We start from the raw sequence: 27,749 nt of genomic DNA, 5'->3' as shown, positions 1-27,749 counted from the left end.
TAATTTTATTATCAACATGATATTTCATCATCACAAGGCTCATTAGAGAGAAATAATATAGAAACCACAGGCTTATGGCTCATGGTACAATATTAAGTTTCCCTCCATGGCACATTGAAGCCAAGTTTACAATAGGAAATTTCGAATAAATTTAGTTATTTCTTAATTATTAATACTTTATATTTATTAGCATTTTATATTTCACAAAGCACTTTCATATACATAACCTAATTGGATTTGAACTACAGTCCCTTCAGTCTGTGGTCTTCATTTTAATAAATAGACCAAATGAGTCTCATAGAACATAACAGATGGATTCTTTGCTCAGTTATTTGCTAACACTTGGTAGAACCAGGACTTAAACTCACCCCTTCTGAATCTAGCCTGGGTTACTTCTCATTTTACTGTAACTGTATCACATTATGGTAACGATTTTATGTAAAAAAAAATGGAGTAATTTTAAATCCAGAATTTGGAAAGTGGGCTTAAAATTTAAAATATGAGAAAGGACTTATTTTGTGATATTCCTGGATATTTTATAAGAATTGGAATAGATACATGAAAGTTTGTGACCAGTTTTTGATTTAAGATTACATTGTGGCATCAGAATTATTAGTTCCTATTGTCAAATTAAATCCAGAGTGTCTCGAGTAAGAATGAACCATGGTTGAGGTGTGACTGAGCTCAATTTAAATGACTGTGTTTTACATTTGAATGTAAGTTTCAAACTTTTTAAACACCAATACTTAATTTTTTAAATTATTCATGCCTCTACTCCAGTTGGACAATGTGGCTGATGAGTTTCCAAAAACACCAGTAAACTTAACTTTATATACAATTGTGATGGGAATTTATCAAAATGACCAAGAAAAATTTTTATTTCTATAAATAACTATTCACTTCTCTATAGACAGTACCATATTCTCCAGAATTTTTGTCAACATTTTTTTTTACTTTACCAGTACAGAAATATAACAGTTTCATGCAAACTTTCAGATCACTTGTAAACATTAAATATGGAAATTTTTCCATTTTAATACTGCTGGTATCTACTTCACATTACTATGAATAAATGTGAATTCCCTTGGAATGTATGGTTTTCTAAAAGGGAGTATTTTTCTACTTGGACCTTATGATATAATAAAAGATATCAGAGACAAAGATACACACACACACACACACACACACACACACACACACACACACACTTGAAAACGAATATATAATTCAAACCCAAAGGGATTAGTTATGAAAATAACATATTAACAGGAAAGAAAACATTTTAAAAGTAGAGGCTCATTACTTTTTCAAACAACATTGTTCCTTAGGATATCCTGCTAAATTGTTATGTGTGATAAGATGGGATGGAAAAAAGCCTGTCTTACAGCGGCATCAATCTTAGTGATAGTCATTTATTGATAAGTGACTTAAAATATGAGTAGAATCATGAGATGAAATGATGAGAAGAATGAAATATCATTTTTTCATACTTTATTGATTTTGGAGTTTTAAAATATTTTCTTCTCTTTTTTACTTTCTCTTTATATTGTCCTTTATGTTCTAATTGATGTTAATTGATTATGTCTTGTTATAATTGTCATAATTATATTTGTTATAATTATTAAGATGTTAATCAGTAGCTTTTTCTGGTCAAAAGATGAAATCATTTGTTAGTTTATAATGTGCTGTTCTGTTTTCCTTTAGAAAATCACTGTAGTTCCCTAGAACTAAATTAAAATACAAGAATACTTTAAAGTTAATAACCACTCTTTCTTAGGACTTTAAAAACAACAAGAACTCTTTAGAGAATTGGCATAACTACTGACCCCTACGGTTGTGGAGTATTTAAAAAGATTATGCCCTAGATAATGCAGCTTTCAAAAGTGCTTACTTTATTCCTAGGAAGATGTACCCATCATTGCATCAGTCCTCAGTGTTGTGAATGACTGTCTTATAAATTTTTCAAATTTTATTAGAATTTATCAAATTGTCTAATTTGATAAAATGAAGCAAGATAATTTGACTCCTTATAAAATAGAGTTTGTAAACCTAAGTATAATCAATAGCTTTCTCTGAAATTTCGTGTTTGTGTGACTCATTCTTTTTCAGATGTTAACGAGATATCCATAACTCTTTGGAATTTGTAATTAAGATATTGAAATTCAGATGCCAAATTGATGCACTATCACCCTCCAATCAATATAAGTGAAATTTCCACTTAACTAATTTTTCTGATTTCTTATAAGGAGTAACAGAGAATGTGTAATTTTAGATTTGAGTGATACTAGAGTTTGTCTCATTCAACCTGCTAGTTTTTTAAAATTGAGGAAATTGAAGCCTGAAGAAGTTGTCCCATGTCCAAAGTGGCTGTTACTAACTGAACACTGAATTATTTTCATTATACATCCCAATGTATTCAGAAAGTAGTGTGCACAGTTTTAGTTATCTATAGCTGTGGAACAAATGGCACTAAAACTTAGTGGCTTAAACCATCATACATTTAAAATCTCATGATTTCTGTGAATCAAAAATCTGGGTACAACTTAGCTGGATACCTCTGGTTTAAGGTCTCAAGAGTTTGCAGTTATGCCATCAGCGTGGCTTGCAGTCTCATCTAAAGGATTGACTGGGCACGGAGAATCTTTCAAGCCAACTCATGTGGTTTTTGGCAGCCCTGTCTCTTGTCCTTTGTCCCTGAGCAGGGCTGTCTCATGACATTACAGCTGGTTCCTCCATGGCAGGAAATATAAGGAAAGGGAGAGAGAGAGAGATGGAAACAGACTTTCTTCAGCTGAATCTTGGAGGTGACATCCCATCACATTTGCTTTATTCTGTTTGTTAGGTCTAACTCAGACTAAGGGAAAGGTTCTATATGGGATGTGAATAACAGCAGGGAGGAATCATCAGAGGCCATCCTGTAGGCTACTATATACCTGCCACCTGCTCAGAGAAAATACTTCCCCAGTACTTGTCAAGTAAATTAAAATACTTATTTATTAATTAAGTCTTTATAGTAAAACGTCTCAGGTAATGGAATTGGAATATGGACTCTTGGTTGAACAATAGTATTCTATATACATTATTCTTTCTGATTTTATACTGTGATTATGAAAAAGTATGCCCTTGTACTTATGAAATATGCAGTGAAGTCTTAAAGATTAAAGAGGGAAGATGGTTCAGACATACATACACATGCACAGAGCAAGAGACGGACAGAGACAGAGAAATAATTAAAGACCAAATATGGCAAAATGTAAACAATTGTTTAATTTGAGGAAGGAGTTAAATTTGTTTCCAAGGGCTGGTTTAATAAATTACCACAATAAAACAATAGAAATTCATTTTAAATTACCACAATAAAACAATAGAAATTTATTTTCTCATAGTTCTGGAGACCAGGGGTCTAAAATCAAGGTATCAGCATGATGAGCTCCCTCCAAGAGACGAAAAAGGAGAAACTGTTCTTTACCTCTTCTAGCTTCTGGTGGTTGTCAACATTCCTTGACTATAGCCCCCAAATTCCAATCTTTGTCTCCATCTCCACTTTGCCTCCTCCTCTTCTCTGTGGCCCTCTTCTGTGTCTCAAATTTCCCTCTGCCTTTCTCTTATAAGGGCACTTGTCATTGGATTTAGGGCTTATCCTACATCAGGATGATCTCATCTCAAGATCCTTAACTTAATCACACCTGCAAAAACCCTCTTTCCAAATAAGCTAGAATTACTGGGATCCAGGGATTGGGCATGGACTTATAGTGGGGACCGGGGGGCTACCATTCAATACACTACAGAAGTATATAGGGATTCTTTGTTCAATTCTTGCAACTTCTCCATAAGTTTACAATTATTTAAAAGCATAGTATCAAAGAACAAAAAACAGAGATTACATTGTCAAATGCCATAATAATTCAAAGAGAATAGCATCTGACAAACTAACTTTCTTTTAAAGATAAAACTTTAAAAAATGTACAGATATATCAAGCTGCAATAGGTGTTTTGTGAATTTGTGCTTCATCATCATTCATTGTTTGAAGTCAGTGGAGATTATGTGATGTCAAAACACTCTTCCATGTTGTCTGGCTTCTCAAACTTTTGCTTTAATCTTCTTAAGACATTTAGGATATCAAAGGTCACTTTTATTTCAAAAGGAATAACTGTGTTCCCAATTTTACTATCTTTGTAGGAAGACTGAGACTTTCTATGATGTTAATTGCCACAAGATGACAACTTTTTCTCAGACAGTAGGGTCTTGAAGCCCAAAGGAATATTTTTGTTTTGTTCGATCTTTGATTAATTTATTTGTCTTCTTTTCAAATATGTTTATTGATCTTAAGAATCACTCTTTTTTCATTTCTTTATAGCTGTCATTGTGCCCTAAATTTGATTGAGTGAAAGTGGCTTAGTGCAGTATCTCAACCATATAAAATGATAAATAAATGAATCTAATCACATAATACCATACTACATGATAGTCTGTTCACACTTACCTGAAGCCGTAAGGACAAAGATGAGCATTCCACTGAAGCAACTGCAGAAAAAAAAAAAAATGACATTCACACACACACCCCACATATTCCTACACATAAACAAGGAACAATTTTAATCCTACATTGGGAAAAAATTAGAGTAGCTAACAGAATAATGATGGAAGACAAAATGTTTTACTAACCATAAGAATTAGCTACTTTACAATTGGAATCTGTCACTAGGGTCTAGATGAGCTCTTAAGACTTGCAAATTGTATTTTTTAACATCACTTCTCCAGTTTCTAGTACATTGTTTAAGTAGATATTGGTAGTATTAAGTAAATACATATATAAATGTATATATCATGAGTGATTAATGAATTAACTCACACAATAGCCAAACGTAGTCAAGCATAAATGTATTGGTTAAGTCAAGTAGTCATGGGAATTATGGAACTTATAATCAAATGTGTGTGTGTGTGTATACATACATTTGATGCTTTTTGCTTGGACAACCTTTAAGAATTGTGGAGTCATAGACTCTAATGCTGAAAGCAAACTCAGGTGGTCATCTGGTTCTATGCCTTTCTTCAAGAGACAAGCAATTATTATCCCCATGATCTATTAAGCCACACTTTCTTTAGTATGTGACAGCTAAGGTGATGCTGATCAAAAATATAGCTCTTTATTCTTAAACAATTTCACATGCACATAGATGTTTAACAAGTGCCTTTGCAGAGCTATCATGAGAAAATGCTAGCAGCCTTGGTCTGGAGGAGTAATTTATGACAGCTAGGTAAATGGTGTCCAAGATCACCTTGATCATATTAGCCACGTAGTAGCCCTACCCCTGCACTGCAGGCTTTCTTTAACCCTGGTGACAAGAGTGATTAAAAAAATAAAGAACACAATGAGTCCTACGCAGGCTGCTAACTCTGTTTCTTCTTCTAGTACCTGCTGCCTCAGATCATCTGTCAGTAAGTTAACAGAGGAGGGAGTGGAAAGAGAAACTGCTAAGGAATGAGTGAGTGTGTATGAGAGCAGGGTAGTTAACAGAAGGCCTTGTGTCCGTCACTCCCCTCCCCAACCTTTCTTCCCTTTTGGTTCATTAACTAGAAATGTGGAAAGGTGAGGGAGATGAATTTAACTTGTCCTGACATTAGTCAGAGACAGAGAAGTGCGGCAACTTCCAGAATATTTCTGCCCCAGAGAGAGGGAATTGGAAAAGGTTTTGTGTGGTTAGGTGTTGTAATGAAAAATAAAGAAATGATTCAGGAGAACAGTGGAATCAAATTATAAGCATAAAGGTAAGTGTGCTGAAGTTTTTAGCCACTTGCAAAATTAAGAGATATTATCAGGACTGTGCAAATATATTGCTCTAATTTTCCTGGGGTGAATTATGAAAATATTTACAAAATTGAGAATCCCGCCCTGAATAAAATTTTCTCTGTGATATAATAGACTAAAATAAACCATAATAAGTATGTATTTTAAAATGTTTAAATAATAAAGAACTGAATAAGAAGATTTCACCGTGAGAGTAAAAAGAATTTGTATCTGGGCATTATTCTAAGTTGCTTACAATGTTGGAGAATGTTCAATAAGCAAAGTAAAGGTTAATTTATCTTAGGTTTTATATTTGATTTTTGAAATGTTTTGAGAGTTGTATATTATTACCCTTTCTTTAGACCCCTTTTTCATGTTTAAAAAACTAGTTTTTCAATATGAGGTGAGAGGTATTCAGGGCCAAAAGAATTAGATCTTTAGTTTTCATGATATTGAATTATTCAATTATAATTGAGAAAGAATATATTTGATTCCAGTTTTTATTTTAGTCGTGGAATTAAAGGTTTTAATTGTATAGTCACTTGTAGATTCCTTAAGAATATATTTGAACAAATCATTGATATATAGGAAGGGTTAATTGAGAAAGAGACACTAATATACATAACATTTCTCCTATATGAAGCTCTAGAAATACCCTATTGTCAATCCGAACAGAACAAACTAAAATGAGATAATTGGGAAGGTGCCCATAAAGTCAGCCTGAATATATTATCACAACTATATATGAGATAATATTTGTTTTAAAAAGATTCTATGGCACTGTAAACTCAGTCTCATTAGAGACTGCATTTAAGAGGCTTATAAAGTTACTCATTAATGTTATCTTGTTGTATCTCCACAGCTTTTTCATTAAAGAAAATTCAGCAGAAAGCATTTTCTCCTGATAGCAGGAACCAATTTGCAATAAATGTTCTGGAAACCACTAGGGAAGCCATTACTGAGGTCTAATAAAAACAGACAAGCGTAACTTGTTCTATATTTTTGTTTCAATCACATACAGATGAGACCCCGCTTTCCACACCAACTGCAAGAGACAGCCTTGACAAACTTTCTCTAACTGGGCACGGACAACCACTACCTCCAGGATTCCCATCTCCTTTTCTGTTTCCTGATGGATTGTCTTCCATAGAGACCCTTCTGACTAACATACAGGTAGGACTTTTTCACAGTCTGGGAGAAAGGAACGTGGAAGGCTCAGTTGTCTATTTTTCCCAAATTCATACTATTCCAGCTTAATCCATTCTTGAGACTGACTGAACCATGGTATTGAAATTTTTCTAGCAATTTAAGATTTTAAACTTACTACACAAATCAAATTGGTTAGAAATACTCAAATATGTGTATATTACACACATTAATATACACACATTAAGGTGTACACACCTTAATGAAAACTTAGATGCAAATGACCTAGGCCTTTTAAAAATTATTCTGCCTAAATGCCTTCCTTATTGCCAATTAATGGGAGGAATCTAACTGTTTAAGTTTGTCTGATGTACTAAATGACAGTATACCAGTGCTAATAAATATTTAGCTATTTTTAAACTGTTGGCCTTTCGGTGAGGAAATGATATGTTTAGTCATTCAAATATGTCTAAAGTAAAAGAATCCAAAAAATCCCTTCTTTCATAAATAAGTTTATTTCAGTTAATAGGGTTTCTTCAAAGAATAGACTTCAAAAAGCCATACAAAACTTTCCACGGATTTCCTATGTAGTCTTCAGGATGTATATTTTACGTACAGTACATTATGAATCAAAAATACTTACAGTTAGCAATAACATAGAGCATGGAGCCAAAATAATAAGAGTGTTTGGGATAAAAGAAAGCATAATTTTCTTGCCCACACATGAAGTGGTCATGTGGACCCCAGATGGAGATTTTTGCCATCTACTTCAACACACTTGGAATAGCTAGTAGTAAGCATACGCTTACAGATACTGTGCTGGTAATTTTTTTTTTTTTTAATCTTTGCTCAAGCACTCGATCCTTAGTGATATTTTTCTGTACACATTTCCTACCATATTAAACTTTCTCCCAGTAGAAATGTAATTAATTTTATTTACCCCTCCAAGGACATAACAGAAGGCCTTTAATGTAACATATCTTCTCATCTATTAATATGGCATTTTTAATACTAACGTAATTAGAGTCTCCAGAACTGTATTCAACTTTAAGGTTTTATATCTCAGTAATTGAAATAAATCATCAGTCTAGCCTAAATGTAATCAAGGCTAAATAATTGATTATATTTTAGAATAAACATAAAACTTATTTTTTTCAAAATTTGGCCCATATTATTGTTTTCCAAGGTAGAGTTTTTAATGAATTTCTCCTTTGTCAAATTAAATGCTTTCAGAAAATATCCCTCAACGTTTTAAAATGGACACTCTGAGAAGTAAGGGAACAATTTATTTTCTTATGTATATAACCCCATATGAAGCTAAGCATTTAACTTAAATTTCTCCATTTAGGTGTCTGTATCTTCACTAACTAAAACCTCTTTAACCAGGAAAGTGGTAATTTAATTTCAATTTCAGCAGAGAAAACATTTCTGTGTAAACATTCACTAGTATAGACGAGCTTGCTCATCTGAAGAGTGGGTTTACACAGGGACCCTTGCATTGTGTGTGAAAACCACATCACTAAGTCAAATTCTGTCAGTTTGAGAGTGTTTTTCCACCCACCCCTGGCCAGTAATACCCAGACTGGAAATATCTGCATCACCTCAAATTGGAATTATTTCTTTAAAGAAAAAAAAAAGGAAACTTCAGTTTTAAAACGTACAAATTTTAGACAAATAATTTATTTCATTGAATATATCTCTAGATTTAATATACTCTCTAACCTTCCAACCAGCCTTGAGAGGTATATTTTAGGAAGAGTTGATGATAGAATGATCATCAAGGCAAACTAAGTTATTTATTTCTAGTCCCAAATCATAGGAAACTGTGTCTGATAAAGTTAGAACACTTACAATAAGAATACTTCATTTAAAATAAATTATGCTTGTTCACTTCAGTCTTGCATATATATAAGTATGTATATATATGTAGATATTATATATTTATATGTATGGATTTAATACCTAGATACATGTATATGTGTATGCACATATGTGTACATAAGGTAAAATAAAGATGAAAAATCTTATTGAGTTCCATGCACAGTAATACAAACACACAATACATACATACATACATATATACATGTATATATATATATATACACACTCATTAGACACACATACTGGATTTATGTTCAGTAATGGCTTCACATTATTTTGCAAAAGGTCATAGATGCTAGCTCTTTTATTATTGCCACATATATTGAGTTATAGTAATATCCTAGGAATGGTATAGAATGTTTAAACAGTCATGACCCTGGCTTATGGGGCATATAGTATAAATGTGTTTGCTGTCCAAATTCTAATTTGGGTAATTACATTCTGTCTACCTCAATTTCCTCTGCAATTTCAATTATATATAATGGGGTTCTCTGCTTTCTGTTTCAAATGGTAACACTCTTTTGGCGTGGTAAGTTTAAAGCTCCATATTTCCTTTGAAGGTATTTTATCACAATGACAATGAAAAAGAATTGAGTTAAAAATGTTTATATTTTTTACATCATACAATTTCATGTTTGAAACTAAAGTTTTTTATGTATATTTGTTATTGTAATTAAACCCAAGACATTGGGTTATATTTAAATTTAGTGCACATAGACTCTATTTTTCCTTAAAGTTAATGGCCAAACATCTCTTAAGAATAATTTAAGGAGTTATTGTTTTAATATTCAATAAGTTAATTTCATGATATTCTATAATTTGATAATTTTCAATTTTAAAATTTGTAATGATTACTACAGATGTCCTTTCCATAATGTGTTATCAGAATTGAATTTTCATAAATGTTATTTCTTAGTGCTTTAAAAGAGGGCCTGTGGAAAAATACTGTAGACCAGTATTTTAAAATATATATGTACTATATATAGTATAGAAAATACATATTTTATATATATCAATAGTATAGAAAAATATATGTAGTATAGAAAATATATATATATATTATATACCTTTAGGCACTAGATTTTTGCAACCTTCTAGAACTATACTGTTCTTTCTTAAAATTTGAGTGTTTCAGAAATTAAAAGTAATGAAGGATAAAGATATCTTCAGTAAAAGACAGCAATTTCACTTTAGTGAGAGATATGGATTCATTCTAGATTTTGCTTTTTAGGATTTTTAAAAATGTATTTTATATGGAATTTTATTTTATTTTTTTCAATGTGGGTAGTCTTTCATTATGGCTTCCTTAATCAAACATATCTGTGGAGAACTCCCTGTGAGATTATAGGTGAGGAAAGTAGAATTTTAGTGTCAATTTACTGGATGTGACACCTTCGATCATTGACTACCATTTGAACAAACTGAAAGGAGAATTTTACCTACTTACTCAATCTGAGCTTTCACGCTGTAAAGAATAACTGGGATCTATTTGTACATAGGACCAGGAACAAATGATTTACATTGTTTATCCTATTTACAAGAATTATTTTAAATGACTTACAAATATTAAAATAAGAATAGGTAAATAAGTAGAAAGGTAAAATAAGGTAGAGAATATAAAGTTTAGTTAGGGGTGAAGTTAGCACTAAAGATATATGCCATAAGGGGAGAGAGGTTAGGAGTTTGGGTCAGTGTGGTTTGTCTATGTGGTGGTATTAAACAAACAAGGAAGACCTAAAAGGGATGTTAAAACCACAATGCATGGCAGTCCCAGATTGGTTCATTATGGTCTAATAAATAAACATAATCTAAATGTTGTATTTAAGAAGTATTCGTTACTTCTATATTTAAGGGAAGACAATGAAAAATAATTTGACCAGGGCTTCCCTGGTGGCGCAGTGGTTGAGAGTCCACCTGCCGATGTAGGGGACACGGGTTCGTGCCCCGGTCCGGGAAGATCCCACATGCCGCGGAGCGGCTGGGCCCGTGAGCCATGGCCGCTGAGCCTGCGCGTCCGGAGCCTGTTGTTCCGCAACGGGAGAGGACACAACAGTGAGAGGCCTGTATACCGCAAAAAAAAAAAAAAAAAAAAAAAAAAAAAAAATTGACCAAATATTCTGATTATACATATTCCAGTCTTTACATTTCAATGTCATGCCAGTAATGTTATAATTTATACATTTCAAAGAAATTAATCATTTTTCATTGGCATCATCAATACATATTTTTAATTATAACAGAGTCAGATAAGAGAATTAGAAGGAAACTTTTCGAAAAGGTAAACAACAAAATAGGACACTGGCTTCAAAATATGGGTAGACTAGAATCAGATATATTGGTCTTACATTATATCTTTTTATCTTTAATCATAATAATATATTAATCTTCTCCCCTTTTTTCCCATTACCAACTTGTGAAAAGAGATCATATAAAAAAAACCAGTAAAATATAGCCAGTATTTTTAACCCAGTTTACTATAATGAAGACAGTAGCATTAACCTCTTAAAAATCTGGACTCTATATTGTATTTACTAATTTATATTGTATACAACAACAATGATAATAACATAAATAGTAAAAACTAATATTTACTGAGTAATCTTAATGAGTCCTTATACAGGAAAAATACTCCTGTATAAGTCTCCTCTACTCTACTCCAACACTAGTTAACTTCTGACGCTTCTGATCAAGAAATGTCTGGTAGTTTTTCCCATACCAAGCAATTCTGCAACCCCAGCTGGGTGCCCTACAATTTAACTCAATTCTGGCACTATCTACCTAGAGATAGCATCAGATCTCACAGGTTAAGAGTTCAGTCCCACAAGACTGCACTCCTTGCCCCCATTTCCATTGTCAATTTTAAGTCCAGATTATAACCTGTGCTTGTGACCAAACAGCTACAGATTGGAGGTTCCCACCCCCCACCGCCATGAGTTCAATTAATTTGTTAGAGCAGCTCACAGAACTTAGGAAGATGTTTTACTTACTAAATACCCAGTTTATTATGAAAGATGAGAAAACCAAGGTCAAGAAGGAGCAGATGACTTGTCCAATATAACTCAGGAGCAGCCAGATAGAAGAGATGCATAGGGCAAGGTATGTGGGATGAGGCATAGAGCTTCTGTGCCCTCTGCACATGCCACCCAGCCAGTACCTCCACATGCTGACCAATCCAGAAGCTCTCTGAACCTCACCCATCCTTTAGGGGCTTTCCAAAAGTCTACTTAGTAACAGAAACTCAGGTGTAGTTGCAAGGGGCTTATCGTGAATAACAGACGACCCATTTCACCTCTGTTGCTCTTATCACTTAGGAAATTCTACCCGTTGTAGGGTCTCTAGACACCAATATCCAGTGTAGGATACCTAGAAGTGCTTTTGATGGAGAGGTCATTGTTAATCGACTTCGGAGAACAGTAACCATAACATTAAACCAAGTATAGCTATAACTTTTGTCACAAGAGCTGTGAAAATGTGTTAGTTGATACTGTGCTATTATATATTTTTTTCTGTCTATAAAAGTTCCTGGTTTCAAGGCACTCTATTCCTTCTCATCCTGGAAAGAAACAAAAGAAAAAAAAAAAGTTAAATAAGCTAGGGATTTCTGATCCAGGCTTAGTCAACTTACTAGTTTGGGATCTTGGATAAGTCACCTGTTCCTTCTGGACCTTGGTTTTCTAATATTTAAAAGGTTTTAGTTAGAATAGGTGATGGCTAAAAATCTCCTCCAACTAAGTTATTTACTTTCATTAGAAGCAGCAAATTATTGAGCACAAATTTTGGCACGTGAGTTTCAGTGACATTCATGGAACCTTACGTGTCATCTGATTCTGAAATAAATGTGTACAAAATACAAATATGGATTAAGTAAGCTTTTCTTCCTCTAGGATCTAACTAGCAAATTAAGAAATGTTTCTTTTATATCAGTATATCTTGTAGTTCCCTTATACAAACAGATATTTGTACTTCCTAGGCTATAGAAATAGTTGAGATATTGCTAGATTAATCAGTGTCCTTAAATATATATATATGTATATTATATATATAATAGACTCATTCTCTGAAAATTATGGAAATAATTTAATTTACATGGTAGATCATTTCAGAAAACAAAAATGTTTGTGTATTATGACAACCATTATGCCTGACCTATAGAAAAGAAATTTGAGGTCAAACAACTGCTGTGTCATAGAGTAAGCTTAAAATGCATTTCTTCACAACTGTCATGGTCCAACTTCAACATCATGAGAACTGACCTCCCCTTGGAAGCAAATTCATGTTTTAAGCCCCGTGTATTTTACTGTCATCGTAGAATTTTCTTGATACTGCACGACCACATGAGACCCAGCATTTAGTGTGACCTTTTGCATATGATCTACCTGGAAAACTTACAGAAGTCACACAAATCTGAAAGTACTATTATCGGTGATGGTTAAAATGGTGTCCCAGTGATTTGTAGATGTTGTGAACACTACTTGCTATTGCTTTTCCCAGCTCCCTGCTGCACTGAAATTTAATCGGTTTTCTATATTTTTTGCAGCAGAGCGGTCACAGGCAATACCATATTTTTTGCATATGCATCTGTTTGACTCTAGTGAAGATTTTTGTTCACACTGGACTCCTGATGTGCACTGATTTAAAGTCTAAAAATGAAACTTAATTTTATACAGCTTATAAGTATTCCCTAGATGGTATTGGATCCTATAAGCTAATATTTTTCAGACATAATCAGCAGGAATAGGTAATATATTACCATTAGTGACATTAGCAGCAACAGTAACAAAAGGAAACAGTAAATATAAATGTTCTTAGCAACTTCATACTTTACAACAAATATTAATATAAAATTACACAAATTAGAGTTGCAGCTTAACATTATTCAACATGTTTATTCATAATGATTGTTTCATATTTTAAAAATGCCAAAATATTGTGTTTCGTCAGCCAAGGACAATAATAGTTTAATAGTAATTTATTTTAAACAGCTACTGATAATACAACCAATCAACACATTAAGTGGTGCCAACATTGGCATCTTGCTAAATAATATCTAGACATTGCACAGAGAGTACATCTTTCAAAGATAAGTCAACAAGAGCAATCAGAGCAGAAAATTAGAATTTGGTATCTTAGAATTAAAATACAGCAAAACTAAAGTTTTAATTGGGGTGATCTAAAAGGGCACTTGATGTAATGATCTCTTTTATTTGTTACTAATTGTTTGTTTCTGATGAAGAAGAAACATACACAGGAATGTTACTGAATTAAGATGGCAGTTTTCTTAGCAGCTATGTTTTATTGCTAAAAACAAAATAGTAGGGAGGGATGAACTGCCACATAGAAATTCTCTGGTTTGTTTCATATCACAAGAATTAATCCATAAAACTCAGGGTCAGTAACAACAAATATGAAATAATTTATATGTGCTTGAAAAGAGACTTAAAATGGCTTGTGACAATGCTACATCAGTGGGCTGAGCTGAAGGTACATTCCTATTGCACTAACAAGTCAAGCTGGAGTTGAAATTCCTGAATCAAACTGCTTGTGGTGTCTCCTGCAAAGGGGTCACATTCTAGAATATATCTACAATTGGCATTAACTTCCATTTCATTTCTAATTTCAATTGAAAAATTCAGCTGCTGATGTTCACAAACCAAAGCAAAACATCTTCTTCAAAACAGCATTTTGTATTGCTGAGTTGATAAGGATGGAAATTTTAGCTCCAATTTTTACTAATAAGTTTACTAATAATTTTCTAAAGCATCTTAGAAGAGAACACATGCAGAAGGCTTTGTATATGTTTTACATATTCTCATAATCTCACTTTCAAAAACCTGAGAATACTAATTTTTAAAAATAGAATACAGTCAAATTACATATATATGACTTTATGTTATATAAATAAATATAGTTTGCCTTCACCGTATGCTCTTGAATTATTATATATACTGTCAAATAGTCCCCTAAAAGTTATCCTCTGTTTATAGCCATTTTGATTGCCTTTTTAAAAATAATGCACTATTAAGCCACTAAGTTTTGGATCCCTTACACATATTATGTAGCTCGAGAAAAATATACCAGTATTATAATTTCTATTCATCAAAATTTAAAAAGCTACTCTATGGTAGGCACTCTCTAGGTTTTAGGGACGTAGTACCCAATGAGAGAAAATGTCCCTGCCTCAGAGAGCTTAACTTTCAGTGGAGAAGATGCAACATAACGCACTAAATGAATAAATATATGACAAAATTACATAATAATGCTATGAAGAATTTTAAGGAGGGAATAAGCAGGTGAGTTTGGAGGGCTGTTCCAGATAGGATGGGAAGAGAAGGCCTCTCTTGAGTGGTGACGGAACAAACGTGCGATGAATGAAGGATGAGCCATGCAAACTCGGGAGAAAAAGCATTCAGGAGGGTATCAGAAAGATCCAAGTCCCTGGTGCAGAAACAAATCAGTGCCTTGAGAAACGAAAGGCCACTGGTGTCGCATATAATCTCAGTAGGGAGTAGTAGAGAATGAGCCCTGAGAGATAGGTGGGTACTGCCAGCATCACATGGGCTTATATAAACTATGTCAGATAATTACACGTGGAACAGCTCCAGTCTAATTTTCTCCACGGTATTTATTTCTTAGACACGCTTATGTGCTACCCTCATATAGTTTTAAATCTAGATATTCTAATTAGAAGCAGTTGAACCTCCATGCCAAAAATATTTGTCTTTCTAAAATAGTTTAATTAAATTTAGATTTTTTTTTGCTTTAGTTATATTATTTGTCCTAGTGAGTACAGAGTGACTGCACAACATGAGCCAAAGAATTTGATAAGTGGGTTGTTCTCTTTTAAAATACTTTAAAGTAATGAATGAAATGTGCTTCATACCAAAATATTACAATTCTGAATACCTTCTTTGTACAGGGGCTCTTGAAAGTTGCCATAGATAATGCCAGAGCTCAAGAAAAACAGGTTCAACTTGAAAAAACAGAACTGAAGATGGATTTTTTAAGGGAAAGAGAATTAAGGGAAACACTGGAGAAGCAGTTGGCGATGGAACAAAAGAATAGAGGTATTTTCAAACTTCCAACTAAGTCTAATACTTTATGTCAAATATTCAACATAACAATACTATGTTTCGTGATTTACTGTGAGACCGTAACTTTTTTGTTTTTACTTTTAGCTAAATTTTAGAGCAGGATTTGAATCCTGGGCTTACTGTGCTTCTTAATCTCCAAAGTACATTGTTTCTCTTCTGTTCATACCTCAGGGGGTTGAAATATATCAATTATATCATTAATCACATAATTTTTATTGCTTACAGCATTTAACAAATTCATAATTTTAAGATAAGAAGGTGCTCTGATAAGATGACAGCCATGAAGAAAAATTTTATATTCATTCACAATTGCCCTTTGAAAAACTTAAAGTCATAAAGCTAAACTAGAAAATACTGATTATTCAGGCGAAGCAGATTTAGTAAGATATTTATCAACTGAAATGGGAGACTGATGAATATCTGAACAAATGACCAAAGTTGAGTGTTTGTATAATTTTCTTTCTGAATGCCTCATTTTTATCCAACAAGGTCAAATACACATCAGAGTAGAAACTGATATGAATTTTTATTGGGTAAAAATAATGATATTATCAATCTATGATCTGCTTTTTACACACTTTACAGTGCATGTATAGATAATTTTGAAGGTCATTCATATTTATGTGTTTATTTTATGTATGAAATCGAAGAGTGTTTTCTTTACAACCACTTCCCGTTTGTCTCAGCTCTAAGGTTCTCCTCAGTATTCTAGAAGGGGGAGCTCCTTTTCTCTCATTTAATAAGTACTCATTATAAATACTCCACACTTTCTCCTTTGATATGTTTGACATGGTCATTTAAAAATCATTCTTTCTGTTTTGCTTTTAAAACTGGAAGGACTTAAAGGTTTTTCATTAGTTACTATGAAGCAACGCTAGTGGGTCCTGGGATGAGGCTGATTTGGGAAACTGTCACCCCAGGTGTATAGCACTGTTCTAAATAATGTGATTTCGCATAGATTTAGATACTAGAGTAATCAGAACAAGATAAACATTGATAGCAGGGTATGTTCTAAGTGAACATAGTTCATTCTGTGGAACGATCTTCGATGAGATAGCCATGTCTTGATTTTGTTCTCACTTGGAGAAGTGTTTTTTTTTAGAAGACTTAAAAGCAGACTCTTGAATTCCTAAAGTAACCTTTTGGTTACTTGAGAGACTTTCAGAATTTTGTTGGTTCACAACTGTTGGAAGATTTACATTCTGTTTTATTCCTTTAACCACTAGAGGTATAGGGCAAAATGTTTCACAGATCACATCATGCACCTCCCATTTAATTAATTATGAACAACAAATTAAGAGTAATAACTATCAGTAATTATCTATTATGAGTGTGTCTATTGAAGCAGCATATTACCTTGAAGAGAGAACATGGCAATCCCATTTGCTTCAGTCACACAGGAGGAAGCAGTGAGCCGTCTATGGCAAGGCGCTGGATATTGAGCTTTCAGTGCCATGGGAGTACACAATCCAAATAAATAATTCAGAAATTACTGTTTCTTTTTAAAGGGACTTATAAACAATCATCTTTGGAAAGGGAAAGAGTAGGCAAGTAATTTTGTTAAGATAAGCATATGATTTTCACACTATTAAATAAAGGAAATTATCATTTATTTGAAACCAGTTTTGTTTTTCTTATAAGACTGTACTCAATGTACATTTTGATAAAATACAGTTTCTGTTAATATATAATACCAGCAACAACAAACCAGACAAGTTAATGGTCTGCCATCTTAATAATAATGATTATAAAAATGGGATTTGTGTAAATTAGAAATTGAAAGTAAAACTCTTACATGAGCCATTATTACCTTATTTTATATTTTGAGTAAATATTGTGCTAAATAAAAAATGTTGTTCTTTAATCTGTAGTAAGTAATCATATAATAAACTTGGAATGATTACTTCTTGTGACTAACTCTACCAGAAGGATTTTCTAATACTGATTCTGTCACATTCACATCCACAATGTTTATCAACTATCCAAGAGCAAATTATTTCAGAGAAAGGACTTTTATGATTTCCATATGCTGATTGCTTACTTTATATATAGTATAAAAGTTAAAACAATGATCAATTATTGTATGTATGAAAGTACAGTTAACGTATATTTTGTGAGGAACATTTGTCATTATTTATTGATTACATGTTATATACAAATATATAAATTGTCCAGTAGGAGAAAAATTCATCATAGTTAACTTTTTGTATCATAAGCTACTTTTTTATATAAGTAGCAGTGAAGTTTTATACTCATCAGATTCCTGCAGAGTAAAAGTAAAACTTTCTTGAAATATGTTATAGTGCATATATATTTGCTATGAAGAAATTATTAATATCTCTAAGAAAATTGCAATAGCTTCATCCAAAAATATCTGCTTATATGTGTTAACAATAATTAAGATTATTTAGCTCCTCATATACAGTAATATTTGTTGCATTTTCTAAAATTTCAAGAAAGAGTTATTAAAAATTTTGCTGGTGCAACATCTTTGTAAAGCATTTATAGGGGAAATGCTCCATTTACTACCCAAAATTGATGCTTCATAAAGAGATAGGAGTCATAAAGTTTTGCACTATTCAGACTACTTTGTGTTAGTCTGATTCCAGGGCAGAGACTAAGCCACAAAATTTACTTAATCAGTCTTCCTTTATTAGTGAATAGAAATATCTATTAAAATTAGTTTCCCATTAAATCTGCCTCCACATATGACAATTAGAGTCAATCTTGTAATAGTTCAAAGCTAAATAAAAATTGGCCTCCTTAGATATTTTACTTAGATTTATTTTAGGTAAAAGTGGGTTGCTGTTTTTAAACTTCCTCTGCATAGACAGATGCAGTCCAGCAAGGAAAAAAAAAAAGAAGAAGAACATTACATAAAACACAGACCATTTGTGGAAATTTGATCATTGCAAAAAAATTAAAATATAATAATGTACATATACTCTTTTCTAGCCATAGTTCAAAAGAGGCTAAAGAAGGAGAAGAAGGCAAAGAGAAAATTGCAGGAAGCACTTGAATTTGAGACAAAACGGCGTGAGCAAGCCGAACAAACACTAAAACAGGCAGCTTCAGCAGATAGTCTCAGGGTCTTAAATGGTAAGAGGATGCATCTTTATGCATGGCTAACTAACTTTCATTTTGAATACTCAAAAGGCAATTTTAGACATGTGTTTGTGGTTTTGTATATTTCTATGGCTTGTGATTCATTAAGCTCTGCTTGAAAGCAGGGTGGGAAGAAGAGTCATATGTGTTGGGGGAAATGTTTTATTTCATAGGTGCTTCCACAGTTTTGTTACTTCAGTATCTGAGACTTGACATTGCTTCTCTATTTAACCAAATCTGTCTGTACTGAAACATAATAAAATATTAATCTGAGAAGTTCCCAACCCCCCCATCTCATTTCATGAACAATTTTGCATTATTTATCCATTCAAATCTTCTGATAGTTCTCATGGTTATAGTCTTTGTTCAAGCTTTAAAAGATGACAAAGATTTATGTAATTTTAATTCAGCACCAAAGTAACAGGTTGCTTTTTTAAAAAGGACAATGGGAATCAAATGAAATGTGTGTCACTCTTAACTTTCTGTGCTTTTAGACTCTCTGACCCCAGAGATAGAAGCTGACCGCAGTGGCGGCAGAACAGATGCCGAAAGGACAATACAAGGTAGGAATTTGCAAAAGGCTATAAATCTAGATCTTACTCTATGAGTTTTTCCTCCGCTTTAGCCTGCTATTCAAGCATGTAGCCTACCATCTGGGCCACATCAAAACAAGTTCAAACAAGGTCAAGTTCATCTTGCTTGTTTATATGAGTGAATTCATTTTGTGCTGATAGACTTTCTTTAAATTAACAGGTCATTTCTGTTTATACAATGCAATTAAAAAAGAATAATTAATTTTAAACAATGTATGATTTAATCTTGAACACAGTAAATGTGTTTTATTGAATGCTTGAAGCCCAATCTAATACACGAAGGGTTTATAAGTTCTATATCAGTAAATTCATGAGTTAATCAACTAGGTAGTTCTTAAAATTTGAAATTGTCTTCTTTTTGTTCTTGTGACATTACATGCAAAATAGGCCAGTTGAAAGCTAACAATAAATAAGATTGTTTGGTCTTATGTGGGTTTTCCAAATGTTCTGTGTGCCACTATATACATTTTAATAACACAAATCTGCTGAGCAAAATCATATATAGAATACTAAAGGGAGTTTTATTAAACACTCAGAAGAGCAAAATATTTATATTGCCGAGACCACACTATTAAGGAAAGAACAAAATCTGAAGGTAGCACTTATAGTCTAACATCTATTCTAGACAATAAACTCAATCTAACAGCATGAATACTAAACAGTAAAAAGAGCATTAAATGAAGGTGATTCTTCAAAGGGAAGCCTTGAACTGCTAAAATCCTCTCAATTGCTTTTATTTTGCATTTTAGGCTCAATCATTTTAGGGATATTGTTTGACGTTAATCATGGTACTTAATCAGTTTCAAAAGTATCATTCTTGGTTTAGTGTAAAGGAAATATAATGTTGTAAAGTATCATACATGCAATAAATAAAAATTGGAAACTTGAAACATTCCTGGAGAATGTTTTTTGCTTGTTGATTTTAACTGACATCATGATAATTATTTTTTAAATCCTAAGGCTTGAACCATATGTTATTATGAGACACCTTCTTGGATATACAAGATTAATGCACCTGTAGATGTAGAAAAGACTTCATTGTTTTAGAGCATTACGGACTTAGGTAAAATTATATATGTGGGTGCATCTAATATTATTAAAATCAAAAGATTTCTGTTGCATCTCCAAAGAATTGCACACACATGTAAACAATATGTGCTAATAACAAAGCCAGTCCTCTTTATCAGGGGCAATAACCTCAATACGGCCAATGTAGATAATCAGCCCTGGTTTGTGTGTTTGAGCACTACTCAGGCACTAACTTAGCTAATGTCCAAAGTGGTCTAAGGAAGCACATAAGTCTCTAGGTAGATGTGATATATAAATTATCTGATATCCACAGAATTCTCAAGGTGGTCAGAACTCAAACTAAGAAAAACTATAGACAATATATTCCTTCACACAAATGGGAGGTTTAAGAAAGGATTAGGCAATGATTAAACATTTTTGCATAGTTGACATAATATATAGTTCATGAGTTTGCTAATCAGCAATATTTTGCCCATCAATAAGGCCATAATTATTTTTATTTGAATTTGTAAAACTCCATATATTCAAATATATTAATATATTTCAATATAGATAAGATCTTGCTATCTAGGTTGAAGTTCTGACAACTCTCAATTTCTATTACGATTTACTTAATACTCTGAAGAAAAATTTTAATAATAAATTGCCTTCTTTTTGCCATCCGGAATGCTGTCAGTTGTATAACATAGAAAACCCACTCAAACAACTTAATGATTAAGGAAATGAAACATTTGAACACAATTATACATAGTTACTTTAAGCAAATATAAAATTTATGGGGTTATTTATTGCTTTGGTTTAATTGTAATATAAAACATTTTTTCACTTCATTCATTCATTCAGCTTGTCGATTAAAAAGATGGGTTCTTCAAGTCTAATATGAATGATCAGCAATATTCTACCTTTTGTATACTTGCACTTGGATTTAGTGATTTTCTTATACTGTTCATTGAAGAGTTTTCTGTAAAACATTTAACTAATATTAATGATTTTAATTACATAATATGATTTTTTTCTCAAATGTAATCTAAAAAAAAAAACACTTTAGATGAATCTGCATTTCTATGTGTTAATTGCTAAAAGTTATTTCACTAGCACTTGAACTACCTAAGACTTTTAGTATACAAAAGCAGAGATCATCTTTTGCTACTTGAACCCCAGTAAATAAGCTCATTTGGCCCTTTGAAACTTTTTTTAAACCTGGAAACTAAATTCATAAATTTGGAAGCTAACAAAAATAACAAAATTAATGATGAAGAGACAATATCGAAGAAAAAAAGACTGTATTTAGTAAAATTCGGAGCCTAAGATCAAGAATGGGAAAGGCAAAGAAGAAAGAGCCAGAATTCATTGCTAATTTGTGAAATGGCCTATGTCAGGCATTCTGGGAGCTATGAGCATGTGTTGCTTCACACTTCAAGAATGACACAAACACAGCCTTGTTCCCTTCACTTACTTTTTTCTCAGTGTCCCCAAGCCCAGGCATTATGATAGTCTTTGTATTCTTTCTTGCTCCCAATCCAATCATAACTGAAATTATGCTGCACTCCAAAATAAACTCAACTTAATTAGGGAAAAAAAGGGAAACTCACATTTCTTTATACTTGTCATATACTCCTTTATTTTTAACATTTTGGCAATAAATAAATGCCATGCTTGGCCCAGGAGTTAGTCACCTAGCAGTCAGGCACTTAAATACTACTCAGTGACCCCCAAATTGATGTTGCCTCGTCAGTATTTACTTATTTTATTTATTTTCTTAGGGGTAATTATTAATTATTGTTAACATTTTTATTGGAGTATAATTGCTTTACAATGGTGTGTTAGTTTCTGCTTTATAACAAAGTGAATCAGTTATTCATATACATATATCCCCATATGTCTTCCCTCTTGCATCTGCTTCCCTCCCACCCTCTCTATCCCACCCTTCTAGCTGGTGACAAAGCACCGAGCTGATCTCTCTGTGCTATGCGACTGCTTCCCACTAGCTATCTATTTTACATTTGGTAGTGTATATATGTCCATGTCACTCTCTCACTTTGTCCCAGCTTACCCTTCTGCCTCCCCATGTCCTCAAGTCCATTCTCTAGTAGGTCTGTGTCTTTATTCCCATCTTGCCCCTGGGTTCTTCACGACCTTTTTTTTTTTTTAGAGTCCATATATATGTGTTAGCGTACGGTATTTGTTTTTCTCTTTCTGACTTACTTCACTCTGTAAGACAGACTCTAGGTCCATCCACCTCACTACAAATAACTCAGTTTCCTTTCTTTTTAAGGCTGAGTAATATTCCATTGTCTATATATGTCACATCTTCTTTATCCATTCATCTGTCGATGGACACTTAGGTGGCTTCCATGTCCTAGCTATTGTAAATAGAGCTGCAATGAACATTGTGGTACATGACTCTTTGAATTATGGTTTTCTCAGGGTATATGCCCAGTAGTAGGATTGCTGGGTCGTATGGTAGTTCTATTTTTAGTTTTTTTTAAGGAACCTCTATACTGTTCTCCATAGTGGCTGTATAAATTTACATTCCCACCAACAGTGTATGAGGGTTCCCTTTTCTCCACAGCCTCTCCAGAATTTATTATTTGTAGATTTTTTGATGATGGCCATTCTGACTGGTGTGAGATGCTATCGCATCGTAGTTTTTTTTGTTTGTCTGTTTTTTGTTTTTGTTTTTTTTTTGCGGTATGCGGGCCTCTCACTGTTGTGGCCTCCCGCATTGCGGAGAACAGGCTCCGGACGTGTAGGCTCAGTGTCCATGGCTTACGGGCCTAGCTGCTCTGCGGCATGTGGGATCTTCCTGGACCGGGGCATGAACCCATACCCTCTGCATCGGCAGGTGAACTCTCAACCACTGCTCCACCAGGGAAGCCCCACATTGTAGTTTTGATCTGCATTTCTCTAATGATTAATGATGTTGAGCATGCTTGCATGTGTTTGTTGGCAATCTGTGTATCTTCTTTGGAGAAATGTCTATTTCGGTCTTCTGCGCATTTTTGGATTGGGTTGTTTGGTTTTTTTGATACTGAGCTGCATGTGCTGCTTGTGAAGTTTAGAGATTAATCCTTTCTCAGTTGCTTCATTTGCAAATATTTTCTCCCATTATGAGGGCTGTCTTTTCATCTTGTTTATGGTTTCCTTTGCTGTGCAAAAGCTTTTAAGTTTCATTAGGTCCCATTTGTTTATTTTTGATTTTCTTTCCATTTCTCTAGGAGGTGGGTCAAAAAGGATCTTGCTGTGATTTATGTCATAGAGTGTTCTGCCTATGCTTTCCTCTAAGAGTTTGATAGTGTCTGGCCTTACATTTAGGTCTTTAATCCATTTTGAGTTTATTTTTGTGTATGGTGTTAGGGAGTGTTCTAATTTCATTCTTTTACATGTAGCTGTCCAGTTTTCCCAGCACCACTTATTGAAGAGGCTGTCATTTCTTCATTGTATATTCTTGCCTCCTTTATCAAAAATAAGATGACCAGGCTTCCCTGGTGGTGCAGTGGTTGAGAGTCCCCCTGCCAATGGAGAGGATATGGGTTCATGCCCCGGTCTGGGAAGATCCAACATGCCATGGAGTGGCTAGGCCTGTGAGCCATGGACACTGAGCCTGCGCATCTGGAGCCTGTGCTGCACAACAGGAGAGGCCACAACAGTGAGAGGCCCGCGCACCGCAAAAAGAAAATTAATAAATAAGATGACCATATGTGCGTGGGTTTTTCTCTGGACTTTCATCCTGTTCCATTAATCTATATTTCTGTTTTTGTGCCAGTACCATCCTGTCTTGATTACCTTAGCTTTGTAGTATAGTCTGAAGTCTGGGAGCTTAATTCCTCCAGCTCCGTTTTTCTTTCTTAAGATTGCTTTGGTTATTCGGGGTCTTTTGTGTTTCCATACAAATTGTGAAATTTTTTGTTCTAGTTCTGTGAAAAATGCCAGTGGTAATTTTATAGGGATTGCATTGAATCTGTAGATTGCTTTTTGTGGTAAAGACTTTTCACAATGTTGATTCTTCCAATCCAAGAGCATGGTATATCTCTCCATCTGTTTGTATCATTTTTAATTTCTTTCATCAGTGTCTTATAATTTTCTGCATACAGGTCTTTTGTCTCCTTTGGTAGGTTTACTCGTAGATATTTTATTCTTTTTGCTGCAATGGTAAATGGGAGTGTTTTCTTAATTTCACTTTCAGATGTTTCATCATTAGTGTATAGGAATGCCAGAGATTTCTGTGCATTAATTTTGTATCCTGTTACTTTACCAAATTGATTGATTAACTCTAGCAGTTTTCTGGTAGCATCTTTAGGATTCTCTATGTATAGTATCATGTCATCTGCAAAGAGTGACCGGTTTACTTCTTCTTTTCTGATTTGGATTCCTTTTATTTCTTTTTCTTCTCTGATTGCAGTGGCAAAACTTCCAAAACTATGTTGAATAATAGTGGTGAGTGTGGGCAACCTTGTTTTCAGTTTTTCACCATTGAGGACGATGTTGGCTGTGAGTTTGTCATATATGGCCTTTATTACCTTGAGAAAAGTTCCCTGTATGCCTACTTTCTGAAGGGTTTTTATCATAAATGGGTGTTGAATTTTGTCGAAAGCTTTTTCTCCATCTATTGAGATGATCATATGATCTTTCTCCTTCAATTTGTTAATATGGTGTATCACATTGATTGATTTGCGTATACTGAAGAATCCTTGTATTCCTGGGATAAACCCCACTTGATCATGGTGTATGGTCTTTTAATGTGCCGCTGGATTCTGTTTGCTAGGATGTTGTTGAGAATTTTTGCGTTTATGTTCATCAGTGATATTGGTCTGTAATTTTCTTTTTTTGTGACATCATTGTCTGGTTTTGGTATCAGGGTGATGGTGCCCTGGTAGAATGAGTTTGGGAGTGTTCCTCCCTCTGCTATATTTTGGAAGAGTTTGAGAAGTATAGGTGTTAGCTCTCCTCTAAAGGTTTGATAGAATTCACCTGTGAAGCCATCTGGTCCTGGGCTTTTGTTTGTTGGAAGATTTTTAATCACAGTTTCAATTTCAGTGCTTGTGATTGGTCTGTTCATATTTTCTATTTCTTCCTGTTTCAGTCTCGGAAGGTTGTGCTTTTCTAAGAATGTGTCCATTTCCTCCGAGTTGTCCATTATTGGCAAAGAGTTACTTGTAGTAATCTCTCATGGTCCTTTGTATTTCTGCAGTGTCAGTTGTTACTTCTCCTTTTTCATTTCTAACTCTATTGATTTGAGTCTTCTCCCTTTTTTTCTTGATGAGTATAGCTAATGGTTTATCAATTTTGTTTATCTTCTCAAAGAACCAGATTTTAGTTTTATTGATCTTTGCTATTGTTTCCTTCATTTCTTTTTCATTTATTTCTGATCTGAGCTTTATGATTCCTTTCTTTCTGCTAACTTTGGGATTTTTTTTTTGTTCTTCTTTCTCTAATTGCTCTAGGTGTAAGGTTAGGTTGTTTATTTGAGAAGTTTCTTGTTTTTAAGGGAGGACTGTATTGCTATAAAATTCCCTCTTAGAACTGCTTTTGCTGCATCCCATAGGTTTTGGGTCATCTTGTTTTCATTGTCATTTTTTTCTAGGTATTTTTTGATTTCCTCTTTGATTTCTTCAGTGATCCTTTGGTTATTTACTAGTGTATTGTTTAGCCTCCATGTGTTTGTATTTTTTACAGATTTTTTCCTGTAATTGATATCTAGTCTCATAGTGTTGTGCTCAGAAAAGATACTTTATACGATTTCAATTTTCTTAAATTTACCAAGGCTTGATTTGTGACCCAAGATATGATCTATCCTGGAGAATATTCCATGAGCCTTAGAGAAGAATGTGTATTCTGTTGTTTTGGGATGGAATGTCCTATAAATACCATTTAGGTCCATCTTGTTTAATGTACCATTTAAAGCTTGTGTTTCCATATTTATTTTCATTTTGGATGATCTATCCACTGGTGAAAGTTGCTTGTGAAAGTCCCCTACTATGACTGCGTTACTGTCGATTTCCCCTTTTATGGCTGTTAGTATTTGCTTTGTGTATTGAGGTGCTTATATGTTGGGTGCATAAATATTTACATTGTTATATCTTCTTCTTGGATCGATCCCTTGATCATTATGTAACGTCCTTCTTTGTCTTTTGTAATAGTCTTTGTTTTAATGTCTATTTTGTCTGATATGAGAATTGCTACTCTGGCATTCTTTTGATTTCCTTTTACATGGAATATCTTTTTCCATCCCCTCACTTTTAGTCTGTATGTGTCCCTAGGTCTGAAGTGGGTCTCTTGTAGACAGGATATATATGGGTCTTGTTTTTGTATCCATTCACCTGTTTATGTCTTTTAGTTGGAGCATTTAATCCATTTACATTTAAGGTAATTATCGATATGTATGTTCCTATTACCATTTTCTTAATTGTTTTGGGTTTGTTACTGTAGGTCTTTTCTTCTCTTGTGTTTCCTGCCTAGAGAAGTTCCTTTAGCATTTGTTGTAAAGCTTGTTTGATGGTGCTAAATTCTCTTAGCTTTTGCTTGTCTGTAAAGTTTTTAATTTCTCTGTCAAATCTGAATGAGATTCTTGCTGGATAGAGTAATCTTGGTTGTAGGTTTTTCCCCTCATCACTTTAAATATGTCCTGCAACTCCCTTCTGGCTTGCAGAGTTTCTGTTGAAAGATCAGCTGCTAACCTTATGGGGATTCCCTTTTATGTTATTTGTTGGTTTTCCCTTCCTGCTTTTAAGATTTTTTCTTTGTATTTAATTTTGATAGTTTGGTTAATATGTGTCTTGACATGTTTCTCCTTGGATTTATCTCGTATGGGACTGTCTGTGCTCTCTGGACTTGATTATCTATTTCCTTTCCCATATTAGGGAAATTTTCAACTATAATGTCTTCAAATATTTTCTCAGTCCCTTTCTTTTCCTCTTCTTCTAGGACCCCTATAATTCGAATGTTGGTGCGTTTAATGTTGTCCCAGAAGTCTCTGAGACTGTCCTCAGTTCTTTTCATTCTTTTTCCTTATTCTGCTCTGCAGTAGTAATTTCCACTATTTTATCTTACAGGTCACTTATCCATTCTTCTGCCTCAGTTATTGTGCTATTGATCCCTTCTGGAGAATTTTTAAT

General features: G+C 33.6%; 1 protein-coding gene across 3 annotated transcripts in view; it reads left to right on the top strand.

Annotated features, from left to right (window-relative positions):
- Window positions 1–27,749, top strand: part of DACH1 (dachshund family transcription factor 1) — a 417,765-nt gene that overhangs the window by 357,848 nt on the left and 32,168 nt on the right. For 2 of the 3 annotated variants that reach the window (XM_033843676.2, XM_073795288.1), the window contains exons 7-10: window positions 6,811–6,962; window positions 15,733–15,880; window positions 18,863–19,006; window positions 19,507–19,575. In XM_033843676.2, the coding sequence (XP_033699567.1) occupies window positions 6,811–6,962; window positions 15,733–15,880; window positions 18,863–19,006; window positions 19,507–19,575 (513 nt within the window). The remainder of the gene's footprint in view (window positions 1–6,810; window positions 6,963–15,732; window positions 15,881–18,862; window positions 19,007–19,506; window positions 19,576–27,749) is intronic. The other variant, XM_073795289.1, reaches the window with a different exon arrangement.

The sequence above is a fragment of the Tursiops truncatus genome, chromosome 18 (assembly GCF_011762595.2).
Source record: "Tursiops truncatus isolate mTurTru1 chromosome 18, mTurTru1.mat.Y, whole genome shotgun sequence".
NCBI lineage: Eukaryota > Metazoa > Chordata > Mammalia > Artiodactyla > Delphinidae > Tursiops > Tursiops truncatus.
The sequence above is the reverse complement of the archived record's forward strand: the minus strand, read 5'-3'. Positions and strand labels throughout refer to the sequence as shown.